Source organism: Erythrolamprus reginae, chromosome 3 (genome assembly GCF_031021105.1).
Source record: "Erythrolamprus reginae isolate rEryReg1 chromosome 3, rEryReg1.hap1, whole genome shotgun sequence".
Taxonomy (NCBI): Eukaryota; Metazoa; Chordata; class Lepidosauria; order Squamata; family Dipsadidae; genus Erythrolamprus; species Erythrolamprus reginae.
Genome location: NC_091952.1, coordinates 191,731,847 through 191,745,559, shown reverse-complemented (window position 1 = coordinate 191,745,559; position 13,713 = coordinate 191,731,847). Strand labels below are relative to the sequence as shown.

The 13,713-nt window shown below is 36.4% G+C and overlaps 1 protein-coding gene across 4 annotated transcripts in view; it reads right to left on the bottom strand.

Annotated features, from left to right (window-relative positions):
* Positions 1–13,713, bottom strand: part of RTTN (rotatin) — a 126,306-nt gene that overhangs the window by 93,225 nt on the left and 19,368 nt on the right. For all 4 annotated transcript variants that reach the window (XM_070747457.1, XM_070747459.1, XM_070747460.1 and 1 more), the window contains exons 10-16: positions 13,015–13,130; positions 11,584–11,754; positions 6,998–7,210; positions 6,736–6,848; positions 4,045–4,171; positions 2,678–2,803; positions 1,731–1,847 (exon numbers count right to left, since the gene is read on the bottom strand). In XM_070747457.1, coding sequence (XP_070603558.1) covers positions 1,731–1,847; positions 2,678–2,803; positions 4,045–4,171; positions 6,736–6,848; positions 6,998–7,210; positions 11,584–11,754; positions 13,015–13,130 — 983 coding nt within the window. The remainder of the gene's footprint in view (positions 1–1,730; positions 1,848–2,677; positions 2,804–4,044; positions 4,172–6,735; positions 6,849–6,997; positions 7,211–11,583; positions 11,755–13,014; positions 13,131–13,713) is intronic.

Genomic DNA, 13,713 nt, shown 5'->3' with positions numbered 1-13,713 from the left:
CCTGACTGCACTGTTCACCCATTTTGAGAATGTCAGAAATCATTATGATGCTCAGGTTCATTAACATTCCCTTTGGGTGCTTACTAGACTTCCAGTTCCATGTGATTTCTAACATTTCCTTTTTAAAAAAAATCAGGATTTTAATATATTTTAATTTAAATAGTTATGTATGCCTCCAAAATTATCAAGATGGGAACCTGGATCTCAGTGCTTTCTTTGAAAGTACATCAATCTGCTCAGAAAAAGGATAACAGTAAATAAAGGAAGTCTTAATAAGGAGAGTGGTGGTGATGGGAAAACTAGAAGAGGGACTAAATCAGTGCTTTGTATCTGATTGTGTCTGCCACTGTAGCCATTTTGACATTGACAAGTTGTCTCCCCAACAACATCCACGGTGTAAAACAAAAAATGCAACCACCTAGAGTAGCCCAGAGTGAGATAATTGGATAGTAAATTTAATCATAAACAGATAAATAAATATTCTCAACATTTTAAAATGTGGGGTCCTTGGTACTCTCTGAGCTTGGCTGTTTTCTTGCAAATGTTTCACTACCAAACTAGGTAACATCATCAGTGTAACTGATGCAGGAAAGCAACCAAGCTCAGAGAACACCAAGGACGCCACCATTCAGCCCTGAGTTACAAAATATTCTCTTCTCTTCTAAAAGCATTCACCAAAAAAGATAAAAAATTTCGCTCTATGAATTAACAGTTGGCCTTCTCCAGGTCCCATCAGCCAGACAATGTCACTTGGCGGGGCCTAGGGGAAGAGGCTTCTCTGTGGGGAGCCTGGCCCTCTGGAATCGGCTCACCCACTGCCACCCACACTCCTTGCCTTCCATAAGGATCTTAAGACTCACCTATGTCGCCAGGCTTGGGGCAATTAGGTCTCAGCCTCTTGGCCAACAAAATTAGATATATGTTGTATGATTGAACTGGTGTGATTGTTTTTAAATATTGGATCTTTAGATTGTAATTTTAAATTGAATTAGATTTGCCTTTGTACTGTATTGTTATATTATATGCTGTTAGCCGCCCCAAGTCCTCGGAAAAAGGCGGCATACAAATCAAATCAATCAATCAATCAATCAAATCAATTAATAAATAAGTAAATAAATAAGTAAGTAAGTAAATAAATAAGTAAATAAGTAAGTAAATATGTAAGTAAGTAAGTACGGTAAGTAAGTAAGTAAGTAAGTAAGTAAGTAAGTAAGTAAGTAAGTAAGTAAGTAAGTAAGTAAGTAAGTAAGTAAGTAAGTAAATAAATAAATATTGGCAAGGGAATCAAGCAAAATGCAACAACTCTCACAATAAGGTGAGTTTGGAATTTTATTTGAAAAAGATTTAGGCAATGGTAAGGCAAGAAGTTTCCTGATGGGGATGATTATATTAAATTGATTGTTTATATCCCACAAGTCATTTCTCCAAGTAACCCTCATGTTACATCAGTAAAAAAAAAAATCAAGATGGTTCTGATCAGTAGATATCCCTTTAGAAAACTGTCACATCATCAATTTCAAGATGATACTTCCTATTGGAAAAATCTAATGCTACTTACTCATTCAGCTTTAGCTACAAGCATTCAAGCCACAACTCTGTTGGCAACATCTCTTATTTCTCCTTGCCATGTTTACATATTTTCTCCTATTGTGTAATGTCAGTACTGCTTTTTGCAGCAAAGCAATTAATCTTATTTGAAGATAAACTACTTTTTAAGAAGATGAGATTACCTGAAGAATTGGAATAACAGGATAGAGGGTTTCAATAAACTTGTTCCAGGTCTCTGCTGCCATCATCAATCGGCCTTGAAGAAGATACATCAGTAGAAATGTGGCAGCTGAACAAACCTGTTTTAATGAGAGAAGATACAATAGTGCAATAAAGAGTGTTCAAACCAATTTGCTCGTGTCAGAAATGGAAATTAGGCTTTGCCTTAGGACATTGCACAAAAAGGTTTTGTGGTTGTTTTCTTTTTCTTTCCTTCTTCCTTCCTTCCTTTCTTTCTTTCTTTCTTTCTCTTTTTAAAAAAACCCAAGAACGGCGGGTAAAATACTGTCAAGAATCTATTGCCTGTTAGCAGGGAAGAATCTTCAAGTAGAGTGTGTAATTCAGATCAGGAAACACTCTCAATAAAATACTGAAGAGGATTTTAAAAATAGTGCTCTAAGTATTTATAAAATCTTCACATCTTAAGGTTGGTTTGCTTATTATCCATAGATAAAGCAAAGCATGTTAGAGTAAGATCTTAAGTTACTAACTTAACTTTAATCTTCGGGCAACTCTGGTTTGTGTGTACAAAAGCGAGAGAAAGAGAGTTGAGGGGGAAGAGAGAAACTTTCAGTAAAGAAATAAGAAACGATTATACTGTATAAAAATCACCAAGTGACTAATTGCACTTTAATCATTTTCTGAGTTACTTAAAATTCTTTTTATACTTTTGAAAATTCTCAAACTTTTTGCAGTCCTAAGCATATTGAAAAGAAAAGCAAGTTCCATTAATTTTAAAGACAATCAATATAATGCAGGTTTGTAAGCTATATATAGCCAGTTGCAAGAGAGCAATTAATTAAAAACCTAAACAGGGTGAAGCTTACAAAGGTACAAAGCTTTGTGTCTACTAATTTCTTTTAATTTACAGATTAATTCTGGTAGTGGTATCATATTCAGAATAATGTACCTCATGCTGGGAATCCTGAAGCCCAAAAGTGCATATTTCATAAAGAACTTTGGGGTGAAGCAGAAAATGTACACCACAACTGATTGAAGAAATAGGCTTTACAGCATTATGAATGCCTAAACATTCCTAAAACAAAGATAAAAGATGTTTAAATATTAACCTGAGACATGAAATAATTAAGTCTACTGAATTAGATAGAGCAATCCATTTTCAACCTGGAATACACACACACACACACACACACACACACATCTATATCCCTAAAACTGCAAACTTTTCAAGCTTACAATGGGGAGCAATACTGCTGGATCCCTATTGCTAATACATTCTGTCATCTAGCTCAAAACCGCTTGTTTCTCACAGCAAGAAATCAGTTATCTGCAAGCAAAATAACTTGGAATAAGCAAAAACCTTTCTGTTTTGTCCCTCCTGCCAACCTTCTTTAAGGTTGCTGAGAGAGAACGGGAAGAAAACAGCAAGAACATGAGGGGATGCTCTCACCCTGACAATTGATAAAGACTAAAAGTACCATCCATCATGCAGTTAATTTAAGGCAACAATATCATTAAATTTATTTATTTATTAGATTTGTATGCCGCCCCTCTCCGTAGACTTGGGGCGGCTAACAACAGTAAAAAGACAATATGAACAAATCTAATATTAAAAGTAATGTTAAAAACCCCCATTTAAGAAACCAATCATATATACAGACATACCATGCATAAATTTTATAAGCCTAGGGAGAAGGGAATATCTCAGTTTCCCCATGCCTGACGACAGAGGTGGGTTTTAAGGAGCTTACGAAAGGCAAGGAGGGTGGGGGCAACTCTGATATCTGGGGGGAGTTGGTTCCAGAGGGTCGGGGTCCCACAGAGAAGGCTCTTCCCCTGGGTCCCGCCAAACGACATTGTTTAGTCGACGGGACCCGGAGAAGGCCAACTCTGTGGGACCTAACTGGTCGCTGGGATTCGTGAGGCAGAAGACGGTCCCGGAGATATTCTGGTCCGATGCCATGAAGGGCTTTAAAGGTCATAACCAACACTTTGAATTGTGACCGGAAATTGATCGGCAACCAATGCAGACTGCGGAGTGTGGGTGTGACAAATCATCACATTATAATATGAAAAATTCAAGCAGATATCCTTTCCTCAGAAACTCAGCAAATTAAAATAAAACACACCACCTCAGAGTTAATTCACATCAGGCAATCTCAAATTTATATAGTGAAAGATTGAAGTTTTTCAGCCTGACTGAATCCCTGGGAGGTTATTAAATGGAATGAGGGGAGATTTAGATGTAAGAGAGGGGGTGGAGGGAAGAGTATTTCTTGGATTCTGAAGAAACCACAGCCCTTGTTAAATGCTAACCTTAACAATGTCAAGGCAGCAGCGATAGGCCTCTGTTCTAATATTTGGCACAGGATGCGACAGCAGATGGAGAAGCACCTTCTGACTCTCATTCTGCAGCAGTGGGTCAGCTCCAGCAGATTTCCAGCTACAACCAGAATAAACAGAGTATAACAGAAATGGCTTCAAGGCTTAGATAGCAAATTCTCTCCACTCAAGGCACACAGAGGACTTGGATTGCTATTCCCTGTCATTCCTGGGTAAATCCCCCAAAAGATGAAACTTGGCAAGCTAAAAGGTTTGGGGTAATTTCAGCAGTTTAAACTGATCGTGTAGTTTTTTATTCTGAAGAAAAATGAAGGAAGTTTTACTTTAACATTGTTAGCTTGTCCTGATACATTTGTGGATTTCACCATTGTCAAGGTAGTAAAGTTTGGGAAGATTTCATGATCATTGTTTGCCTTAAATTTCTTTGTAAATCATCAGATGTAAATAAACATATACACAAATCTGTATTTTGATTAGACAGATATATGTACTGGACTACATTAAGAAATCATATATATATATACATAGTTACAACATGTTACCACATAAATGGCACCATATAGTGCATATTTCCCATTTCATTATCAGAATAATAACATCTTGAATTTATCCAATACAGTAGTACCTCTAGATACGAGTTTAATTCGTTCCAGAACGGAGCTCGTATGTCGATCAACTCGTATCTGGAACAAATGGCTTTAGACTTTGTTTTTCCCCGCCGAGATAACCAGAAGCAAGGATTCTTGCGCCACCTAGTGGAAGCTCGGCTCGTATCCCGAATTTGAGCTCCGGTGTCGAACAGAAATTTCTCTCCCGTCGTGGCTCGTAACTTGGAATACTCGCATGTGGAGCAGCTCGTATCTAGTGGTACTACTGTATACTCTACAGCAGTGATGGTGAACCTTTTTTGGCTTGCGTGTTAAAAGGGCATGTGTGGACGTGCTAGGGCGCATGTGCCCACAGCCATACCATCCCCCGCACATGCGCACAAACATCCACTGTCCCCATTGCACACACCCAGTCCTCATTGATGCCTCTGGGCTCCTGAAGCCTGGGGACGGCGAAAAACGGCAAAATGAGCAAATGAGGGAAGCCTCTGAAACCTCCGGAGGGCGAAAACGGCCTTTCCCAAGTCCAAAAAACAGCTGGCCAGTGCACAAATGCGTCCTGGAGCTGATGTAGCGCAACACCTCGTGTGTCATAGTTTCACCATCGGAGCTCTACAGACACTGATTTTGTATGGATAAGTATAATAAAATACAGTTATATTATTTAATTCAAAGATTATGCACCTATATATATGTGTATTTTTATTTTTATTTTTATTATTATTATTATTATTATTATTATTATTATTATTATTATTAATTGGATTTGTATGCCTCCCCTCTCCGCAGACTCGGGGTGGCTAACAACAATGATTAAAAAAACAGCATGTAACAATCCAATTAATAAAACAACTAAAAATCCTTATAGTAAAACCAAACATACACAGAAACATACCATACATAACTTGTAATGGCCTAGGGGGAAAGAATATCTTAACTCCCCCATGCTTGGCGATAAAGGTGGGTCTTGAATAATTTGCGAAAGACAAGGAGGGTGCATGGTATGTCTGTATGTATGATTGATTTCTTAAATTGGGTTTTTTTACATTACTTTTAATATTAGATTTGTTAATATTGTCTTTTTACTGTTGTTAGCCGCCCCTAGTCTACGGAGAGGGGCGGCATACAAATCTAATTAATAATAAATAATAAAATAAATATTGTATGTATAAAATTGTAACAGTGGACTGTTGTAAGGACATATTATATTACACATTTTTATTTTTTAGCTATTGTATTTTTTCACTTATTTTTAAGGACTCAGTCTGTATTTTTTAAAAATAATGTATATACAGGTAGTCCGCAACTTAAAACAATTTGCTTAGTGTTCTAAGTTACAACAGTATTGGAAAAAAGGGCCTTATGATCATTTTTCATACTTAAGGCCATTGCAGCATTCCCATAATCACACGATTTACATTTGGAAGCTTGACAACTGTCTCACATTTATGACAGTTGCTGAGTGCCAGGGTCATGTGATCATCTTGTGCAACCTTCTAACAAAGCAAAGTCAATGGGGAAACCAGATTCACTTAACAACCGTGTAACTAATTTAACTACTGCAATGATTCACTTAATAATAGCAATAGCCATTAGACATATCTTGCCTCACAGTGCTTTACAGCCCTCTCGAACCAGTTTACAGTCAACATATTACCCCCAACGATCTGGGTCCTCATTTTACTGACCTTGGAAGGATGGAAGGCTGAGTCAATCTTGAGCCTGGTCAGATTCAAACTATCAAATTGCAGGCAGCCAGCACAAGTAGCCACTGTGGCTCTTAATGTGGCAAGAAAATGTGGCAAAACAACAAATTTCTCACTCAGCAACATATATTTTGGGTTCGTGGTCGTATATCAAGGACTATCTGTATTTTTGTGTTTTATTCCTTTTTTCTCCTTTTCCATTATTATTTTTAAACATAAATAATTTATTCAATGTTTATTCATTCAGTTGAAAGAACAATTTATATGAATTTATGTATTTAATAGCTGAAAACATCATCACAGAATCCTATTATAAGATTTTCCTACAGGATGTAAATTGCCCAACTTACATATCTGAGCAAATGTTGATGTATTCCATAAGTAGCACAAAATGCTGGTGAAATGGAAGAGTTTTTATGGCTTGTTCTCCCAGTTCAAGTAACTCAAGAAGATTATTTTCTCCCTTTTAAAAAAGTGAAACGTATCAATAACCATATCAAATTATTAAATACTGAAAATACTGATTAACACTTAAGTAGGTCTAGGGAGGCATACAGGACATTTTACACTATTTTCCACCCCACTGAAGTTCACTTAAACTGAATATCTTACCTCTTTGCGAACATCCAGCATAAAATTACAAGCACACTCAATTGAATAGGCAGCTTCTGCAGCTTGTTTATAAATACTGTAATTTTCTGAATTCATTTGTTCCAAATAAGCTGTGACTGACTCCTGTACATTTGGATATTCTAAAGAAAATGGCATGTCCACAGAAAGGACAAACAAAGCTGTTACTAAAGTCTCTGGCAAAACACTAGTGGCCTGGAGGGAATAAAAGAAAAAAGGTTTAGGCAAAAATCTAAAGGTCAACCCATATAATAAATATTAGTCTTAACTTTTGATTATTTTGAATATCTGACAAACATAATTTCTTCAAACAAAATTATGTTTAATTTACAGACATATTATGTCAAATTACATCAAAACGATGGCAAATCACTTGGGAATTTTTAACTACTGTCAAAATAGTTAATATAAAATAGAAGAATTAAAAATGCATTTAGAATTCAGCACTTCTAGGCATAAATATAGCAAACGAGGTTTTATTTGGAATGTTTGCAAAAAAACAACAAACAAGCCTATGCTTAATTTAAAAAGGCACTTGTTCAAATTCCTGAGACAGACATATGTCAAGATTCTTAACCTCTTACTGCTTTCTTCTAGATTATTTAAAGGTCTAAAATCTAGCTACAGAACAGAACAGAATAGAACAGAACAAAATTCTTTACTGGCCAGAAGTGACTGGACACACAAGGAATTTGTCTTTGGTGCATATGCTCTCAGTGTACATAAAAGAAAAAATACCTTTGTTTTACCTAATTACATGAGGTCCATCACTTAATGATTGTCATAGGGTACAAATAAGCAATCAGGAAACTATTAATATTAATATAAATCGTAAGGACACAAGCAACAAGTTATATTCATACAGCGTAAGTGGGAGAAGATGGGTGATAGGAACGATGAGAAGACTAATAGTAATAGTAATGCAGCCTTAGTGAATAGTTTGACAATGGTGAGATAATTATTTGCTTAGCAAAATGATGGTGTTCAAGAAAAAACAGTTTTTGTGTCTAGATGTCTTGGTGCACAATGCTCTATTGTGTCGTTTTGAGGGTAGGAGTTGAAAGAATTTATGTACAGGATGCGAGGGGTCAATAAATATTTTCATGGCCCTCTTTTTGACTCAAGCGGTATACAAGTCCTCAATGGAAGGCAGGTTGGCAGTAATTGTTTTTTTTGGCAGTTTTTTTCTCTTGGGAACTGAGTTCTCCTACCCCAAAAAAGCAATTTCAATAATCCGCCCAAATAAATATTTACAATATAATTATATTTTGCTTATTTCTGCGCCCACCAGGGAAATAAATTTTGGTCTTCTTTTATTAACTATTTTATTTGGTCTTCTTTTATTAACTATTTTATTTGCTTCATAAATTATATTGCATCATCAAATGGAATGAATTTATCCTCACAAATACAGCAGTTACAGAAGTTCATTTAATGACATTCAAAGTCACAATGGCACTGAAAAAATGACCTAAGACCTTTACAGCATCCCCATGGCCACATGATCAAATTCAGATGCTTGGCAACTGACTCATATTTAATGATGGTTGCAGTGTCCTGGAGTCGTGTGATCACCTTTTCTGACAAGTTAAATCAATGGGGGAAACCAGATTCACTTAACAACCATGGTACTAACTTAAGAGCTGGAATTATTCACTTAAGAATTGTGTGAGAAAGGTTGTAAAATGAGGCAAAACTCGCTTAACAAATGTCGACGGGACCCGGAGAAGGCCAACTCTGTGGGACCTAATCGGTCACTGGGATTTGTGCGACAGAAGGCGGTCCCGGAAATATTCTGCTCCGATGCCATGAAGGGCTTTATAGGTCATAACCAACACGAATCACAACAGTTCTTAAGCGAATTACGGTTGTTGAATGAATCCAGCTTCCTCATTGACTTTGCTTGTTGGACGCTAGCTAGGAAGTCTGCAAATGGGAATCATATGACCCTGGGAAACTGCAACCGTCATAAATATATGCCGTTTTCTAAGCACCCCTGAGATCGTGAGAATGCTTTAACAACTGTAAGTGCAAGGTCTGGTTGAAAGTCCTAAACCTAACCTTAAAATACTATTTTAACTTTGAATAATTGCTGGATGAATGGTTGCATGTCAAGGACTATCTGTATCAATCCCTAATTGAAATCAGAGACAAAAATAAGCTCCACTCCTGCTCAGGCAGAATTAATGATTATCAGAAAAATCTCAAAATAATAGCAGTCATTGAAGATGTAAAGTTCTTATCCAGCCACCAGGAGGCAGACAATACATTTGTCATTTTTATACTATCCTTATCCCTTTAAAATGCTGTTTTGCAATACCTTCCACTTATTTACTGCACAACATCACCAATACTAGATTTGTAATTCAGACCAGAAATCTATTCTATACAAACAGCAACATTAAGTGGCTTGTTTTTGACAACTGCAATTGAAAACATCACAGCAACTGCTTAGCATGACGAAAGCAAAATAATGAAGAGCAGATATTGATGACTATGTTTCAAAACTAGACAGAACACCATCTATTTCTAGTAATGTATTTGATGCTATAGTTGTTTGACATTGTAGAGAGTCAGGGAGATGACTTGAAGGAAATAGGGAAAAACCTTTACATAAGAAAGAGGACTCTTTCTTGTTTTGAAGAATTCTGCGCGGTATTTCCCTTTATCTGTGTCTAATTGGAATTTGTTGTTGTTAGTTGTGAAGTCATGTCCAACCCATCACAACCCCATGGACAACGTTCCTTCAGGCCTTCATATATTCTAACATCCCCCACGCCCCCCGGAGTCCATTTAATCTCATGCCGATTGCTTCAGTGAGTCCATCTAGTCACTCATTCTCTGTTGTACCCTTCTTATTTTGCTCTCAATTGTTCACAGCATTAGGCTCTTCTCCAAGATGGCACCAACGATGGCTGCCTCAGTGAAATGCTCTCAAATGGTTTCTTTATTTTCTACTATTCTACTAAGCACTGTGAGGCAAGATATTCCACTATTCTACTATTAATATTAATACTAATAATATTAATATTAATACTAATATTAAAAATATTTTGTTGTTGCTAGTTGGGAAGTCGAGTCTGACCCATCGCGACCCCATGGACAATGTTCCTCCAGGCCTTCCTGTACCATCCCGCTCGGAATCCATTTAAGCTTCAGTCACTCCATCCGACCACCTCATTCTTTATCGCCCTCTCCTTCGTTTGCCCTCAATCGTTCCCAGCATAGAAACAAAGAAGACTGGGGGCAGAAAAAGACCTCATGGTCCATCTAGTCTGCCCTTATACTATTTCCTGTATTTTATCTTACAATGGATATATGTTTATCCCAGGTATGATTAAATTCAGTTACTGTGGATTTACCAACCACGTCTGCTGGAAGTTTGTTCCAAGGATCTACTACTCTTTCAGTGAAATAATATTTTCTCACATTGCTTTTGATCTTTCCCCCAACTAACTTCAGATTGTGTCCCCTTGTTCTTGTGTTCACTTTCCTATTAAAAACCCTTCCTCCTGAACATTATTTAACCCTTTAACATATTTAAATGTTTCGATCATGTCCCCCCTTTTCCTTCTGTCCTCCAGACTATACAGATTGAGTTCATTAAGTCTTTCCTAATATGTTTTATGCTTAAGACCTTCCACCATTCTTTTAGCTCATCTTTGGACCCGTTCAATTTTGTCAATATCTTTTTGTAGGTGGTCTCCAGAACTGAACACAGTATTCCAAATGTGGTCTTACCAGCGCTCCCTCTTCCTGCTTGTTATACCTCTAGCTATGCAGCCAAGCATCCTACTTGCTTTTCCTACCGCCCGACCACACTGCTCACCCATTTTGAGACTGTCAGAAATCACTACCCCTAAATCCTTCTCTTCTGAAGTTTTTGCTAACATAGAACTGCCAATGCAATACTCAGATTGAGGATTCCTTTTCCCCAAGTGCATTATTTTACATTTGGAAACATTAAACTGCAGTTTCCATTGCTTTGACCATTTATCTAGTAAAGCTAAATCATTTACCATATTACAGACCTCTCCAGGAATATCAACCCTATTGCACACTTTAGGCTCTTCTCCAGTGAGTCCTTCCCTCTCATTAGGGGGCCAAAGCATTTGAGTTTCATCTTCAGAATCTGGCCTTCTAAAGAGCAGTCAAGGTTGATCTTCTCTAAGACTGACCGGTTTGAAATATTACCATGTCTGTGGAAAAGTCTTCCTTTCTTTAGAGCTTCGTGTAGAGGAGAATTTTCTCCGTTTCCACAAGGCACTAAAGACATTCCTCCTTGATTCAGCAGATTAAAACATCCTTGTTCTGGGGATCAGCAAGAGGGGAGGACATGACTGAAGAGGTTGGGAATGGTTTTAACAAGGTTTATGGTTTTATTAGATGTGTTCTCGTTAAGTGTGTGTATTATCTACTGTCTATCTTTGTTAAAAGGGCATGATAAATAAATACTTTTTAAATTATTATTATTATTATTATCATTATTATTATTATTAAAATGCATGTTTTCTTAAGCATTTTTCTCAATGTAACTTTGAAAATGTTAAGAAATGGCCACATCTCACCTTCTCTACAGGTAGCAATACTTGCAGGAGTCGAACTGTGAAAAGTGAAACACTAACAAATGTCATTCTGTTATGCACTACTGCAAGCTCAGGTTTTTCGGAGCTGGTGTTAGTTTTGTGATAGGTGATGGTTTCACCTAATGCATCTAGGATTCCAATCAATTTCTCTTTCTGTGGGTGAAACAAAAAAAAAGTTGCAAATCAATACTCCCAACAGAAGCTAGGAATACAGTCACTTGCTAAAGATAAAGCCTCCCTGGGGAATGTATTCATATTTAATTTCTATATCCACATCAACAAATAGCATTTATGCTGGCTAACCAAATTAAAAGTCACAAACATGTATTTCTCCTACCTCTATGTTGACTTTATGCCAAAATAGATTTGTGAACAATTGATTTTTTTTTAAATCATTATAAACCTACAAAAGAAGTATGTTGCAACCATTTTTTTAAAAATACCATGTCAGCGCAATTGCTGAGCTGAAGTGAACTTCTTCATTAATAAATGAGCCGCGGTGGCACAGCAGGTAGAGTGCTGTACTGCAGGCCACTGAAGCCGACTGTAGATCTGTAGGTCAGCGGTTCAAATCTCACTACTGGCTCAAGGTTGACTCAGCCTTCCATCCTTCCGAGGTGGGTAAAATAAGGACTTGGATACACTGGCTCTGTTAAAAAGTGCTATTGCTAACATGTTGTAAGCCGCTCTGAGTCTAAGGAGAAGGGAGATAGAGAGAGAGAGAGAGAGAGAGAGAGAGAGAGAGAGAGATGATAGATAGATAAATAGAGATAGATAGAGATAGATAGAGATAGATAGAGATAGATAGAGATAGATAGATAGATAGATAGATAGATAGATAGATAGATAGATAGATATCCAAAGCCCTGTTAGCACCTTATACATTAGTTTATGAGGTTCTCCTTTAATAATGATCTTTTGTTCTTTGTTACTTTGTTTCAAGAACTTTTTTAGATAACTAGAGAAAAAAAATCAAGTTTGTCACAGCATAATTTGCATATTCCTACTCTTAAGAAGAGAAAGCAGCAGACTGCTCTAGTGAAAAATAAATAAAAACAAGGCAGTCTGAAGAAAATGAAAAGGATTTTAAATAAGGTTAAGACTACACAATGGGGAGAAAAAGATCACTCTTAACTCCCTCAATGACTGTTTATCTAACTTTACTTTTATTCATGACTGGATTTTTAAAAAAGATGAATTCAGAAATGTATCATTCAGGTTTTTTTTTAAAAAAAACCTTTCATCCTAATGATAGGCTTAAAAGATATCTTAAAGATAAAAATATGACATGTTTAAGATGAAGCTAACACTGTACGGAATTGGTCCTTGATCATGGTGGTGCATAAATAGAATTAGCAAACAAATAAATAAGCAAATTGTTCTGGTTAAAAAAGAAGTATTTTAAGTTCTTACAAATTCTAGACCAAAGAGACTCTTGTCTTCCCAAACATCTTCAGACACAGCATCAACAATAAGCAGCAGGTCTTCGGCAAACAATTCCAATACTTGTATGGTTATTTTCCTGCTGCCTGAGAATTGATAAACCAAGAAAGATTGCATCAGTAAAGTTCCTTTCTGCTGAAGAATACAATATGTTAATTAGTAAGGATGTCTTAAAGTATTAAAATAAGGAACATTACAGATTTTCCTTCCTTGCATTGTGGTGCAGATTGTTCAGAAGAAACTGCACTATACCACGGAGAGGGGCGGCATACAAATCCAATTAATAATAATAATAATAATAATAATAATAATAATAATAATAATAATAATAATAATATTAAATATCCAGCAGTACCGTAAATATACTGCTCAAAAAAATAAAGGGAACACTCAAATAACACATCCTAGATCTGAATGAATGAAATATTCTTATTGAATACTTCGTTCTGTATGAAGTTAAATGTGCACAGCAGCATGTGAAATTGATTGTCAATCAGTGTTGCTTCCTAAGAGGACAGTTTGATTTCACAGAAGTTTGATTTACTTATATTGTGTTGTTTAAGTGTTCCCTTTATTTATTTGAGCAGTGTATTTCTTCTTGTCAGAGACAGTTTAGAAGGTTAGTATTTTCTAAATGAAACAATGTTATACAATACTACTACATGTAGT